The sequence below is a fragment of the Pelophylax lessonae genome, assembly GCF_965119305.1.
Source record: "Pelophylax lessonae genome assembly, chromosome: 1".
Taxonomy (NCBI): Eukaryota; Metazoa; Chordata; class Amphibia; order Anura; family Ranidae; genus Pelophylax; species Pelophylax lessonae.
The window spans coordinates 520,172,031-520,188,057 of record NC_138768.1 but is presented as its reverse complement, the minus strand read 5'-3'; the positions used below and the strand labels follow the sequence as shown (position 1 = coordinate 520,188,057).

Genomic DNA, 16,027 nt, shown 5'->3' with positions numbered 1-16,027 from the left:
AAACAAGGCCTCTATGACCAGTCTTAAAGCAGAGCTACTCTGCCTCTGAGCACCAGAAACCAAAAATGCTGTTTTTTATTAGGCTCCATTGTTAATATTCATAGTAAACTCACCCACCCAGCATCTATATCTCTCCTTAGTGTTTTGCCATGAACACCCTGCCTGTTCTAAGACTTGCATATGGTGGAGTCATGAACAAGAATGGTTTGCCAGTTCTAGTGAGGTCTTCAAGTCTTTAGCTGTTAATGAACAAATGATTTGATGGCTGCACTCTCATTCGATGCAAAAAACTGCTTTATTTCTTTAAAAAAAAAGTCTATAAAAACAACCAATGCTGATAGGCAGTGAAGGGAAAAAAGGAAGAAGCGTTTCACAGGAAATATCATGCTTTATCAAAAATAGTGGTATTAATAAAGCACTATCTTTCATGTGAAAGGTGTCTTCCCTTCCCTGCCTTATCGGCATTGTTTTTTTTACTATTTTTAATATTTAAAGTATTTCACAGTAACAAAGAAAATACAATGATATCACAAAGAATACATGTCCTCCCCAACTGTCCAACAGATATCAAAGGACTGTAAGCCCATCAGTTTATGTAAAGAAGTCTTCTTGGCATAATAAAAAATATTCTCAAACTATATGAAACATTCCAAATTTGTTGGCTCTCATACTGTTTAGAATCTTTTTTGCATAAAAAAAAAGGCACATCAATATCTCGTTACAGAATCAGAAAACAAAATTTTACTATCTCGTGTTGTGACTCCAGCCCTACTGACAACCATCACTTCCACGTTTTAGTCAGGACAATCGGGAGGAGACGAAAATTATGACATCAGAGTTTGAGTAGAAAAAGGAGAAAGAGAAAACATTAAAGAGGGTAATTGGATGAGACCCCACAGTCTCAGAACCTAGTCAGCCGGCTGTGGATCTAGGAATCTCCAGTTAGATATCTGGCCCATGGTTCCCATACTTCCTCAAACATCTTCATTTTATCATTTAATATCGCTGACATACGTTCGTTAGGCATTGGTTGTTTTTATGGACTTAAAGAAATAAAGCTGCATTGAGAGAGTGCAGCCATCCAATCATTTGTCTATTCATGTGTCTGCAGCAATGGCAGGGCGTAAACCTCATTCACAGTGCAGTCTGAGTACCATAGCTGGAGGATATCATCTGTGAGCAGCAGGATTGCTTTACCTGTATTCGGATAGCTTTTAGCTGATGGGTTCCTCTTGACTTCATTGAGGATTTTGTTTTTGTGCTTTGGGAGTCATCTTGGCTGGGTACCCACTTAGTTGCCTGACAAGTTGCGCTTCATTCAGTGAGCGGGAACTGTTCTAATCGAAGCGACTTGGTTCCTGCACTACTTTGGAGCATCTTTGGGAGTGGTTTGCATTGACTTATATTAAAGAAGTTGTAAGCTGTGCTGAAGTCGCGCTGTACAGGGTGGCTTCAGATCCGTGTGACTTTAAAGCCGCCCCTGTGAGAACCAAGCTTAATGGATGCCTAAACACTTTGAGATTTGCTTTGTTTCCCTTTCCAGCTCTTTGCAGATGAACTACTCTTGATCGAATGTCTTCAGAGCTCCCTTTTGCGAAGCATGGTACGTTGCGGCTAATGCTTCTTATGAACCGCAATCTTAAAATGTTTGAGTGCCCTTTTTCCAATCAAAGTAGCTCTAAACCACACCTCCAAGATCATTTCATTAATTGCATTCCAGGTTTGCAAACTACTGACTCCAACTAGCTTTCTTTGAAGGAACTAGTAACCATAGTGTTCCCTTTTTCCACAAGCATTGTGAATGTTTAATTGGTGTGTTCAGTAAATACACCAGAAATTAGGATTGTTTGTGTTATCAGCTTTAGCACATTGTGTTTGTCTATTGCTATGACTTGGATGTAGGTCAGATCACATTTGGTAGTTGGTCGATCAAATTTGTGTCCATGAACCTGGTATCTAAAAATACCCATGACTACATTTATATAGACAGATATAAAAAGTGCTGATCTCCAAAAGTACCATATTGACCGTAAATTGATGGATGAGTTGACGCAGAATACATATAGGAGTATAATAACTGCATCATTCTCTTCTTTTGTCTCTTAGTGAGCAGCGGGTCTGTGACAGTGAATGCAGATTCCACTGTACAGTTGCTGGCTGAAGAAGCAGTAAAACTGGACATGTTGGATCCGAGTGTAAGTACAAAGATGTGCATCGATAAATGATCAAACACTTCAATAGCAGACAGGGAGACAAGTTCTGCAGCCCTAAGGAAACCTGGAGGAGAACAACCAATTGTATTATTTAAAGCGGTAGTATACTTAAAAAAAAAAAAAAAAAAAAAAAAAAAAAAACCCTGCAAGACAAAGGCATAATGAGCTAATGCAACCCAGACATTCGTTGCAATAAAATGCAGACATGCTTCATTATATCGCAACACTAAGGCCCCTTTCACACAGGTGGACCGTCAGCTTTTTTTTTTTTGGCGGATCTGAATGGTCACCCCATGCATCCCTATGGGGCATCGGATGTGAAGGGCCTTCTACAAATCACAGCCCTTCACTATGTAAAAAGCTCTCGGCAGAGAGCTGATATATTAACATTTTTACTTCTCTTCTCTGGCTGAGAAGAAAAATGAATGAAATACAAATGAGGTTTATCTACTAAAACCAATTAGCTTCCAGTTTTTTTTTTTTTTTTTGTCAAAGATGAATTGTACAAGTTAGAGGCTGATTGTGTACCATGCACAGCTGCACCAGATTTAGCGCACTCCAGTTTTAGTAAATCAACCCCAGTGAATGGCTGCGATGTGTAGTAGAAGTGAGAATTGAGCCTGTGATCTTGCAAGATCAGGGACTCAAACTCTCGTGAATGAAAAATAAAGGATAAAAGATGACCAAATAAGGGTTAGAAAATAAGTTAATAAGTCCTGTGTTAGAGGGGCCATTTACAAATGTGCGTTTATTCGTATGAAAACATTACTATAAATATTAAGCTGGCAGCTTTTTACTGAGCTACAATGTGAAATGGAAAACATCCTCTCCTGTCCTCATCACAGCTTAATAAACTGATGCGCAGTAAAGATAAGTTGCAATAGTGGCTATCGCAGCTCATCTCCGGTTCATAAACGTACACTTTAACTGGTGTTTAGTGTACACAGGCTGTGCGGAGGGGCCCTACAAAAGTTTGCACTTCAGTTCACGCCCATGTTTGCATATGTTTTTCTGATTGAATGAACTAAACATAAGTGACAAAAGTATAAACAAAAATGGTTTCTTGCCTAAAAACAGACAAATAGAACAGGCGTAAATGGATGAAATTCATACGGGTCCTTTGAAGCAAAAAAGGACGCAACCTTGTGCCGTTTAAAAAAAAAGAAAAACGGACCTGAATGGACACCGATGTTGGCCGATGTAAATAGATGATAATCTGTCACGAAGCCCATAGATAGGAATAATTGTCCGTTTTCCATCTGAAAATAAACTAATAAAAAATTGCTTAATGGAACGTCTGTGTCAAAAGGGCCTTAAACACAAACTTCAAGAACATTTAGATTGATAGTAGAGAGAGTAGGTTGAAAATAAGTGAAATCTAATGTGGAAACTTTAAATATGATTTAAATTTTTTTTACCTTGGATATACTTTAAATATTACCAATATAAATGGTTTGTGTACTTTTGTATAGTAAACTACATTGGCTTTCTCTAATCAAACTTCTGAAATGCCCTGATGAGATTTTTTCTAAGATTAGTGCCGTTAAGGTTTCTTGGTACTAAAGACTGGAATGAAAACATGGGCCTTGACTCAGAGAAGCTGATATTCCTATTTAAAGCTACTCACTACATAAAGGTCTGAAAATATTGTGAAGGATTTATATAAAGCAGTGTCTTTCAACTCAGGGTACCATGAAAAGTTCTCAGGGGTGCGGTGGCAACAGCCTGATCTGATCGAGATCCTGTGTTCTGCTGCACAGAGGGAAGAGGATAGAGAATGGACAGCTTGCACCTCCTCCTTGCTGCTATCTGTACTATTGCTGGCAAAACCGAAAGCTGTGCAAGCCCGTGTCCTACCAACCGATGACTTCATCGGTTGCTAGGGACGTGTCAGGTGGCCCGCACAGCTTTACAGTTTAGCTGGCAAAATACAGAGAGCAGCAGGGGGGAATAGAGAACTTGGGAGGAGGTGGGGGCTCTGCTCTCTCTCCTCTTTTCTGTGCATGGGCGTTTAACACAGGTTCGCTCTATCAGCCAAATGTACAAGGGTTGATTACCACCCCCTATCTCCTCCCAACACTGCTCCTATCCAGACAGCAGAAATTGTGGCTGGGTAGGTAATTTAAACCCTGTACAGTGGGATCTGAGAGAAATCCTGTGTGGACTCCAGTATACAGACAGAAGGGAAAGGAGCTGGAGGGGATAGAGAGCACAGCCCACACCTTTTCTCCCTGCTTTCTCCTCCTATCTGCTGCTCTCACTAATCCTGCAGTGATGAGGTAGAATTTGTGCAAGGAGGGGGAATCTGGGAGGGGGGGGGTTTTGTTTGGAGAAGGGGAGGGTAGTATGTGTTAGAGGAATTTGGAGAAAAGGGGGATTTGCCTTTTGCAGACGCATGTTGCTGCCATTATTAATGACATGCCCACACATCTGCGTACGTGTGTGCCTATTAAAAGGCAAGATGCCACAGTACCATTGCAGTTTTAAAAATTATGCCGGCACCCTTTTGCATGGCTCACACGCATAGAGCAGCCCAAAAAAAAAAAAAATGATGTGAGGGAACATGACAAAAAGCGTGCGTACCTTCTGGTGGGAACAAGCCCTCAGACTGGTGTGCCCCAGGTTTGTGCACAATTCTAAAGGGTGCTCTGGCTGAAACAAGTTTGAAAAACACTGATAGAAAGGAAATTGATATTGCTAACCAATGGAGAACACAGAGGGGGTAATGTTGCTGATTGTCAGCCAAAGGAATATATCGATTGTGCATTTAACCCATGCTGTCTCGACTAAACATTGTTCCTACCTCCTAATATTCCCAGCTATCCTCCTATATAAAATTGTAAAAACTCTGCTTAGTGCTTAAAATGCCCACAGCTGCACAATCCACCAAATACAAATGTGTAGCAAACTCAAATTCCTATATTTGGGAATTTCAGTATCGGACAGCTATCCTCTCAACACAAAATCTTCTAACTTCTGCATATTCAGAAAAGGACTAGACAAATCAACAACTTGACCCTCTAGATATCATCCAAGAAACGATGTAGCTTTTTTCCCACTAAAATGTTTTTGGAAATGGTATTTCTGGTGCTATTCAAAGTACTGAATGAGAAATATCAAAATATTTGAACTGTGTAGTATAAAACCTACTATAACATGTTCTTATAGTATGTGGTAAGTTTCAAAAAGACAAAAGAATAAGAGCCGGTTCACACTAGCGCAACTTGTCAGCCTGACAAGTCGCGCTCCCTCGCGGTCAATTGACCGCTACAGGACCCGTTCTAATAGGAGCGACACAAGTCGCTGCGACTTAGAAAAAGGGTCCTGTACTATTTCGGGGCGACCTCGGAGCGACTTGCATAGACTTCCATTATGTGAAGTAGTAAGGAGTCATGTCGCCTCAGTGTGAACCGGCTCTAACAGTGTAATTAAAAAGAAACACTTCTTCAACAATTGCGAGCAAGTACAAAAGTGCCACATTTTGACTTAGATTGCATAAAGATGAGTACACCTGCACTACATTCAGATCCTTAAATAAAAAACAAACCAAAATGCAGTCCATTCACAGAACTCACACAGGTTTTTCTAAGCTGTAGGCATGTAAATGTATGTGCTAACCTCTACATGCATTCAGCACCAATGAACTCTATTGGAATACAAGAGCTGTCTGCAAGAGGCAGTTGAAGCTTCCATGGTACTAGTAATGGAGAACCCTAGGTGGCAAAATCTGCTTGTGTCCTAGCAACAGAGTATACTAGGGGGGCTTCCTTTAAAATGCTGCCTGCAGCCTCCCAACTATTTACACTGTAATGATGTACGCATGTAAGGGTTGCTCAAACATTACATGTGCACAACGTACAGGCCACTATTTATGCAGGATTTTGCCAACTTCTACCACCAATATTCTGCTTACTAGCTGCTGTATTTAGGAGTCTTAAGGATCTCAAAAACGTAGGTCCTTTTCACTGCATAGTTGTAAACCTGAAGAAGCTTGTGCAATCAGATTTTAATGTTTTTTCCAGCTCAAGAGTCTTGCTTAAAATGCATTTTATGGAATGTGTCTTAAGAGTTAAACCCTAAACCACAAATGTAAAATATTGCAGCTTATCAATTCTTATGAGGTGGCTGTTTTTTTATTTCTTTTAAGGCTCTTCTCTGTTATTTTTATCTGGTGATCTGGCCAGTAAAGCAGGCCATAGAGGGATTGAAATTCAGTCGGTTCAGCAAAAAATGGAAAAATTTTGATCCATGTATGAGCAGGCTGGTTGTACTGAAGTTGATCGATCAACTTCAGTACAACCAGCTTGTGTATTTATTTATTTATTTATTTGTACGATTACTGCCGCCATTCTATATCCGGCAGCTCTAAAAATTGTTTTCTGATGGCAGCAAAACCTTCTGTTGTCAGAATACAATAGCGTAGCGGGAGGGATTTAGGTGATTTTCTTTTCTTCAACCCGTGGTTGAAGGAAAGAAAATTGCTTAATGTATGGCCAGCCTAGTCTGCTGTTCAATCTCCTTTAACAGACCAAGCTGTCCCACAAAAGTGGCAGTTTGAGGATTAAGACAAACCATTTAACACTGACAGGGTTGCCTAACAATGATCAGCTTTTATTTATTTAAAACCTTTATCCCAAAGGCAATAAACTATTTGCTGTAATTGTCTAACCAATTGCTGACCGCTCTATATGCTCGATCACTTAAATAAATACACGTGATCCCGCACATTCCGGGTAGCTAGCGCGAATGCATGCCGCTGGTAGCTCGCTCCCGCAGTGATTATGCACAGAGGGCGTTGATCAGCAGATACCACGGACTCTGTCCACCGGCATCCGCCGATCATTCGTTACACAGGTAGAACGCCAGTCTGCCTATGTAAGCAAGGCAGATTGCTATTCTGTCAGTACAGAAGGCATGGATCCTGTGTTCCTGCAAAGGAAGGACATGGATCCATGCCTTCCTTACTAAAAGCACCTCCTACACAAACACTGGCTAGGCACACAGTTAACACTTTGCTCGCCCCTCTTTCCAGCCAGTGTCATTAGTACAGTGACAGTGCATATTTTTAGCACTGATCACTGTATTAGAGTCACTGGTTCCCAAAAAAGTGTCGAAAGTGACAGTGTCCAATTTGCCCGTCGCAATATCGCAGTCCTATCCAGTAAGTGAGCCAGCAACTTCAAATCAGTATAGAAAATGTATTGCATGAAAAGAGTAAACAGGAAGGCTAACCGGTTTCGGCAAACTGCCTTGATCACAATAATGAAGTGAGATACAGAGTATATATAGTGCAAAAAACTCCACCTACCCAACAAGTGATCAGACAATTGTGCTAATTTAGAAATGCAAATTGCCTAATTGGTAACCAGGCATAACGCTGAGAAAGCTTAGTGACATGAACACAATATGAAGAAAAACAAAAAAGTTCAGAGAAATCAAACAACAAATGAAAATATGAATACATATATAAGTACATATGTGTGTGAAAATATATGGCCCCCAATGCATATAAAAGCGCAAAAAATAAAGGGCAGTTAATGGCATAGAATAAATAATCCATGGTTCAAAGCACTAACAATATTGCAGTCCTGCTATAAGTCACCGATTGCCGCCATTACTATTAAAAATGTCAAATAAAAATTCCATAAATCTATCCTATAGTTTGTAGGCGCTATAACTTTTGTGCAAACCAATCAATATATACTTTTTCCAAAAATATGTAGCAAAAAACATATTGGACTCAATTTTTAAAGAAATTAGATTTTTTTTTTTTTTTTTTTGTTCTTTTTTTGTTTTATTGGATGTGTTTTTAGCAGAAAGTAAAAAAAAATATATTGGTTTTTTTTTTTTTTTTTCAAAATGGTCTTCTCTTTCGTTCATTGACAAGCACTTTTGCCGTAAAATCCATTTCTCTGATGTTCGTTCATTGACGGACACAGCTCCTGATCTTCTTAACCACTGGGTTATACTGCCCCCTACAGGAGTAGGACACTAGACAGAAAGTCTGGCTACGCCTATGGGCAGTCCCAGGGGGTATACTCCCTCTCTGCTATAGGTACTCCGTTTTTTTTTCTGCCTAGTCCTAGTCCTGCCAAGGACCTAGTTCCTTGCTGGGATCTCTGGTCTTGGCAATTTTTTTCTCCTGGTTTCTTTCTGTAAGATCTACGATCAACTGCCAGACTGGGCGAAGGGCTGGATAATCTAGATCCAGTGGTCACCCCTGTCTGGCCAGCGAGCGTTCGCAGACCTCCGCACTAGGTCGGCCGCGACACATTCCCACTGGACGGGGGCTGGCCTGCGAGTTAAGCGCCTACCAAGGTCGCTTACGACTGGGTCTTGGCCAGAGTCGCAGCGTACCTCCTGGCTGACAGCCCCCCAATTTTGGTGACTAGGGGTTCTGTCTGGAGCAATGCCCGTCTGGTTCCTGGTATGGTAAGTAGCTCCCCCCCCTGGAGGGTTTTGGGGTGGATGTGGGCCCCTCCTTGGGACGGTTGGACCCCCAGATTCCCCTCCCTCCTGTCAGGCACCCCCCATTCATCTGTCTCTCCATCTTACCCCCCCCCCCCCTTCCATTTATGCTGGGGCTGTGTAGGTAATCTGATCCACCTCCTGGGGTGGGGGCAGGGAGTGATGGGGGCAGGGGGGGGCCAAGCGCCACCGGTGACCGGACGATCAGCTGTGCGGGGGAGAGTTTAACTTAGTGGGGGCTCCTGCCAGGGCCCCCCGTCCTGCCTGGGCCCGTCTTCGAGGCCTAGGGATTCCTCCTGGGTACCTGGCGGCCTCGTAGTGCCACCATTTTTTGTAGCCTTTGTGTTCAATGCACGGCTGCCATGTTTGTGTAGTCTAGCGGCCATTTTGCGGTGGTTGGCCATTGCAAATGGTGGTGGCTATGACAGTAGAGCCCTCTGGGCAGCGATTTGCGGCAGTGGGAGCCCCTCCTCATCCCCTGGTGCTGACTCCTGGATCCTTTCATTTCCTGATCGCTGCTCGTGCAGTGCAGATTCTCTTGGTGGCTGCGGTGCCTGGTTTCTGCGGGGTGGTAAGTCTGGTGAGGACCTCTCCCTCTCTGCTGAGGATCGATTTGGTGCTCTGTGACTGGCAATCGGATGGTGCTGCCAGAGCGGATGAGGGTTGTCCCTTAGCAGTGTTTTTTTTTTTTTTTTTTGTGGGGTCCGCCTGGTGATTTATGGATTCTTTGGAGCATATCTCCCTACCTGATCCCCTCTCTGGGGCTGCAGGGCCCTCCGAGTCTCATCCATCGATCCACTAAGGGCAGTCCTGGGAGTCTCTTGTGTGGAGGTGGCTTTTGGGCGATTGGCTGGCATAAAGCGCCCCCTGCCGCATCTCTCTTCAGGTCCTAAATCTGATTCGGCAGACGTGGGTCACCCTACTGGGTCTGCGACCACGTGCCCTGAATCCTCAGAAAGTGAGGATGATTCCTCTGCTTCTGCAATCTCGCACGAAGAGGAGCTGGTGGACCCATGGATTGCTATCTGTGCTTGAGACTTGTTGGAGGACACAACTGTGACGGAGGTGCAGGCTCCCTTTGGCACTCACAAGCCATCCAGCGTGGCAAAGGAGTTCCCTTTCCCACTCTTATTTTGACAGAATTGTCACTGAAGATTGGGGGATGACCAAAGCATCTCTCGGGGTCCCTAAAATGAGTTGCTAGGTGATACCCCTATGAGTCGTCGTCGTCCCCCCTTAAGAAATGGACTGTTCCACCAGTGGTGAACCCTCCCGTTTCCAGATTAAACAAGGCAACCATGATTCCGGTTGAAGAGTCCCCGGCTTTAGGACCCGCCTGACAGGAAGGCTCAGGCTGTGGCCCGCAATTTGTACACCCTGGGTGGTTTGGCACTGAGGCAGATTTTCACATTGCCCTGGTGTCGCAGACTCTGACTGAGTGGGCTAAGCTTTTACGCTGTGAGCTGGAGGGGGGAGTAGCTCCCCCTCTGCCTTTGCTGACCTGGCCCATGGGCTGCAGTTTATCTGTGATGCCTCTTTGGATTCAGCTCCCCTAGCGGCTTGGCTCTGTTTCGGTAGTTGTCCTTCGGCGTGTCCTTTTGGCTCAAATGCTGGTTTGCAGACCAGACTTTCTTAAACGGCCTTGACTGATCTTTCCTTTCAAGGAGATCGCCTGTTTTGGTGCTACCCTGGATGGTCAGTGGGGAAGAGTACCTTTCTTCCACAGGCTACTAAGGGCAAGGACCCTCGGCTCATAAGTTGTTTCGTCCCTCAGTCGACTGACAATGGATCGGTGCCCTTCGGGGCAGCCTCTGGAGGATCCAAGCAAACTTGGTCTGGCAAGTCAAGTGCGGGCTTCTCAAGACCCGCGGACAAGGCCCCTTCAGCAGGAAGGTGCGCCCTCACCCATATCTGGGGTGGGGGGATGTCTTCGCTGGTTCCCGGACCTGTGGACTCCCCTGGTTCGGTCCAGCTACAAGATCGAGTTTCATTTTTATCCTCCGATAAGGTTCTTCCTTCCGACGTGCGACTGCCTCCGACTGTTTACAGGCTCTTTTTAGGTCGGTGCAAGACCTTTTACTTTACGGGTGATGGTCCCCGTTCTTACTTAGGAATGTTTTCAGGGGTTTTACTCAAATCTGTTTACAGTCCCCAGGTAGGAAGGCAAGTTGTGTCCAATTCTGGACCTCAAGGCACTGAACTGCTTTGTGCAGCTGCAGAAGTTTAGAATGGAGCATGGTGGTGGCTTCCCTTCATTGAATTATGTGTCGGTCTCCAGCGTTTCCTCCGCTTTGCTGTGGGAGAGGAGCATTATCAGTTTGTGGCGTTACCTTTTGGTGTCGCCTCTGCTCCTTGGGTCTTCGCGAAAGTGTTTCCCCAGTGCCAGCATTGTTATGCCAATAGGGGATCACGGTACTGGTTTTTTTGGACGTCCTCCTCCTGCGAGCGGAGTCTCCTACTGCTCTGGTGGAAAACCTGGAAATCACCATTTCTTAATTTTCAGAAGTCTGCTCTGGTTCTGTCCACAAAGCTGGACTATCTGGGTCTCACTCTGGACTCGGCCCTAACCAGAGTGCTGCTTCCTCTGGACAAACTCCAGAAATACTACAGGCTGTATTTCGTCTCCTGCTGTCCAGCAGATGATCCTCCCTCCGGACTTGCATATGAGTGCTGGGCCAGATGGTGGTCTACCTTTTGAGGCGGTGCTGTTTACACAGATCCGTACAAGGTCCCTGCAAGGGAGATTCTGGCCAAATGGGACAAGAATCCGCAGTCTCTGGACAATCAGACCTGGCTTAGCCGGGGAACGAAAGAGTCCCTGATATGGTGGCTTTGCGCTTCAGCTAGGCAAATCCTTCCTTCCTCTTGTATTGGACAGTGGTCACCACGGATGCCAGCCTGTCCAGTTGGGGAGGCGTCGTCGGCAAATATTCTGCTCAGGGGATCTGCACACTGGAAGAGTCCAGACTACTGATTAATGTCTTGGAACTCCGAGCTATCAGACTGTGCCTGGAACATTGGACAGACTGTCTTTAGGGATGTCCAGTGCGTAGTCAATCAGACAATGCCACGTCCCTGGCTTATGTCAGTCACCAGGGGGGCACAAGAAGTCCTGGCGGCTCTGGAGGTAGCCGGCATTCTAAGTTGGGCAGAACGGTTCGTTCCAGCCCTCTCCACTTTACACATTCCCAGAATGTTGAAAACTGGCAGGCGGATTACCTCAGTCGGCAGGCGTTGGACTAAGGGGAGTAGTCTCTTCATTCTGAGGTGTTTTATCAGTGGCCCTGTGGGGTCAGTATCGTCTGATTTACGCCTCCCCCTCCTCTCAAGCTTCTGCCAAGACTTCTACACAGGATCGAGGCAGAAGGGATTCCTGTCATCTTGGTGGCCCCGAACTAGCCTCGCCAGGCTTGGTATGTCAGTCTTGTGTGGCTGGTTGCCAACATTCCTTGGAAGCTTCCTCTCAGGGAGGATCTGCTGTCCCAAGGACCAATCTTCCATCCTGCTTTACAGTCACTGGCTTTGACGGCTTGGCTGTTGAACGCCAGGTGCTGATTGATAGAGGTTTGTCTGAGTTGGTATTTCCAACGCTAGTAAAAGCTAGGAAAACTACTTCTAGGAAGAACTGCCATCATACGTGGAAGACGTAATTTGCGTGGTGTGAGTCTCTTTGGGTTAATTCTCGCTCTTGTTCGATGTCTCGGTTCTTGACCTTCCTTCAATGGGGGTTGAGCAGAAACTGGCCTTGAGTACTATCAAGGGTCAGGTGTCGGCCTTAGCGGTCTTATTTCAATGGCCCTTGGCAACATACTCCCCTGATGTGTACCCTTTTTCAGGGAGTTAGGCATGTGACCCCTCCAGTGCGGTCTCCGTTGCCGCCTTGGGACCCTCGATTTGGTGCTCTGTCTTCCAGAAACCCCTCTTTGAGAATCTTCCTTAGATTCTTCTGCTTGCGCTGTCCCAAAAAGTGGTCTATCTATTTGGTGGCTTTCACCTCTGCATTCAGGGTGTCAGAATTGGTGGGGCTATCCTTTCGTCCCCTCCTTACTGGAGGTTCATAGTGATTTAGGTGGTTCTTTGCCCCTGTCCATTGTTTGTTCCTCAGCTTGTCTCGGATTTTCATTTGAATGAAGACATTGTGTTGCCTTCTCTGTGTCCCAGGCCAACACATCTGAAGGAAATTGCTTTGCACACCTTGGATGTGGACCGGGCATTTAGGGTGTACCTGGCAGCTATGGGATATTTTAGGAAGTCAGACTCCCTATTTGTGCTCACAGATGGGCCTCAAAGAGTTGCCTGTTTCCTCTGCGTCCAATTCCTGATGAATCAGACAGACGGTGATTCAGCTCTTTTCCATCCAGGAGCAGGTTCCTCCTTGCCCTGGCCAAGCACATTCTACTCAGGCGCTCAGTGTCTGCTGGGCTTTGTCATAAGGTGTCAGTGACGCAGGTTTGCAAGGCGGCCTCCTAGTCCTCGGAGCACACTTTCACAAAGTTCTATAAAGTGGATGTGTTGGCATCTGTGGATGCTTGCTTTTGCCGCAAGGTTTTTGCAGGCTGCTGTTTAGAGGATCTGATCCTCTTTGAGGTTGTTTTTTCAGATGAGCTCCAGTTGTTTTGGTTGAGCTCCTGTTTACCTGGTTGGCTATAGTTAGCCTTGGGAATTTATTTTCGGCTGTTCCCACTCCTCATGTTTAACATTGCTTTGGGATGCCCTAATGGTTAGGAAGATCAGGAGCTGTCTGTCAGTGAACGAAAGAGAAAATTGAATTTTTGACTTACCGTAAAATCGATTTCTCTGTTCATTGACGGACACGGCACCCACCCCTCCGTGGAGTTGTAATTCTTCTGACACTGCTTGTAACAAAGCAGAGTACCTATAGCAGGAAGAGGGAGTATACCCCCCTGGGACTGCCCATAGGCGTAGCCAAACTTTTTTTTCTGCCTAGTGTCCTACTCCTGTAGGGGCAGTATAACCCAGGAGTTGTGTCCGTCAATGAACATCAGAGAAATGGATTTTACTGTAAGTCAAAAATCCCATTTTTTTTTTTTTTTTTATAGCGCAAAAAATAAAACCGCAGAGGTGATTAAATACCACCAGAGGAGAGCTCTATTTGTGGGAAAAAGAAATACATTTTATTTGGGTACAGTGTTACACGACCGTGCAATTGTCAGTTAAAGGAACACAGTGCTGTATTGCAAAAAAGAGCCTGGTCATGAAAAAGGGTGGGGAAGGTGGGCCGGCTTAAATCTTCCGGGCCTGAAGTGGTTAAAAAGTGTTTGCCGGAGTGTGGCTTTAATTTGTTAGTCAAGTCCATTTAAATCTACTAGTTTATCTAACCCCACCCTCCACCAAGACAGACAATGCATATAGAAATGTGTGTGTCTGTATATACAGACGCACACACTTTTTTTTTTTTATTTTTTTTTTTTCCCGTTGCTGTGCAGTCAGGTGTTCCCTCAGCCCCTCTCCCCCCTGCTGCTACATTAGCAATATCTTCACTGGCATCGTTCTTCTGATGAGATCACCATGAGAGGACCAGTGTTTGGAAGCCTGAGGGGCTGAGGGTTACACGGGCTGCACAACAACTGACCTTAAAGCCGAAGTTGGTTACTGCATTAGAAAAGATGACCCCAAATTGATTGCAGTAATTGAAAATCTCTGGACCTAAGTGGTGGGCTGCTTTACCTTACTAAATAAATTCATTTTCCAGGGAAAGGTCATTGTTATCAAGTATGCTATGCCACTTGAGGCTGAAGAGTATATTGTTTTCAAATATACCCTGTGTAGTAGAATTGACTAAGATAAAAAGCTTCAGTGCAGCAAAAAAAAAAAACAGATCTTGCATGTATTGTTGGCAAAAATAGCTACTCACAGACATACTCAAGACTGTTGCTCCCCTTAAACTTTTTTCTGACAGATTGCAAAGTCAAACCTGGAAAAGGCACAGGCAGCGTTGCAGGGCGCGGGAGATGAAGTAGCAAAAGCAGAAGCTCTGGTTAATGTGGAGGCATGTGAAGCCATTGTTAAAGCCCTGGAATAAAAGCCGGTATGTATCCATGTCCTTATGCCCCCATTTTCTGCATTTAGTTTATTGTGCATGATTTAATAAAACTTCCTTACCGGAAACCAGTACATTGACATAGAACTAACCTCCTTCTGAATATATTTATTTTGAAATCCCTGTCCCTAAAAAAATATATGAAAGCTGTGTTTACTGACCTGATCCTGAAAATTTGAGTTGGCTGTCAGTCTCTGGACCATGCGTTCGCCTCTATGGAGCAGGGGATGTACACAGACATGTGCCCGTTTACACCTGCCGATATCCGATGCGATCCTGTCCACTAAAAATTGCCGGATGGGGACTCGTTCCCCATTTGCCTAGCGGATTGGATCAGATAGCAGTCGGGTGGAGACGGACAGAGTTCGGTTATTCTGAAAGCCGGTGCCTTAGGCTGGAAGAATAAAATAGCTGCAGCAGGAGAATTGTCTATTCCACACTTCCATGTTTAGCATGGATGGAGGCATAAGAATAGAAATGTATGGGTGTGTGTAAATCAGCTTTTCAGAAGGAAAGGTTAGAAATGGTGGCGCCTACCAGACCTTTAAGAGGTTTAGGATGCCAGGAGGTAGGGTTTATGATCATGTGACCGCCGTGACAGCAGTGATGATGGTCACCTGATTGGAAAGCTCCTGTTCGCAAGCAGTGATGGGGAACTTTCCGTTAGCCACCAGTAACTGTGCCGCGATCATGCAGGGTGCACGCTCACGGCACAGCTCTATTTGCCCCAGTTCATGCAAATATGGGGCCGCTGGGCGCCAAGGCCCACCCACCGAGAAGCTGCATATTTGGATGCAGCTGGCGCCAATCGGTTAAAGTGACCTGTGTTGTAGCTACAGTTAACTTTTGAAACCAAGGCATACCTGTTAAAGAACGTTGAAATGCTTGCTTTGTTGCTGCCCACACCACTGAACGTCACAACAGAAGTCCGCAGGTAAATAGACACTTCTGGATCCCCTCCAGCTCACTGGTTCCTCCTGCTGACTGCCATATATTTACTGTGTCCTCTAGTGACATTGAGGAACCATTGAGCTGTGGAGGACCCAGAAGATTGAAACTCTGAGGGGGTTCTTTTCCTGTGGACGTCTGCAGAAGATTTTCTCTGGATCAAAGCGGCGTTCTGCAGTGGCAGCAGCAGGAACGGTAACTAATTACATTGGTGTTTTTAAAAGCATGCCTTGACTTCAAAATTTAGCTATAGTTAGGTCGCTTTTATTTCACATACTGCTTGCACTGGCTGTGCTGTTTTTTGTGCCTCACTAAGCATGCATGCAACTTTATCTTA

At 44.9% G+C, this 16,027-nt stretch overlaps 1 protein-coding gene across 1 annotated transcript in view; it reads left to right on the top strand.

The window, feature by feature from the left end:
• ATP5F1D (ATP synthase F1 subunit delta) overlaps positions 1–14,765 on the top strand; it is a 43,050-nt gene extending 28,285 nt beyond the window's left edge. The window contains exons 3-4 of the mRNA XM_082253708.1: positions 2,107–2,195; positions 14,602–14,765. Of these exons, the coding sequence (XP_082109834.1) occupies positions 2,107–2,195; positions 14,602–14,724 (212 nt within the window). The 3' untranslated portion in view covers positions 14,725–14,765. The remainder of the gene's footprint in view (positions 1–2,106; positions 2,196–14,601) is intronic.
• Positions 14,766–16,027: the final 1,262 nt, after the last annotated feature.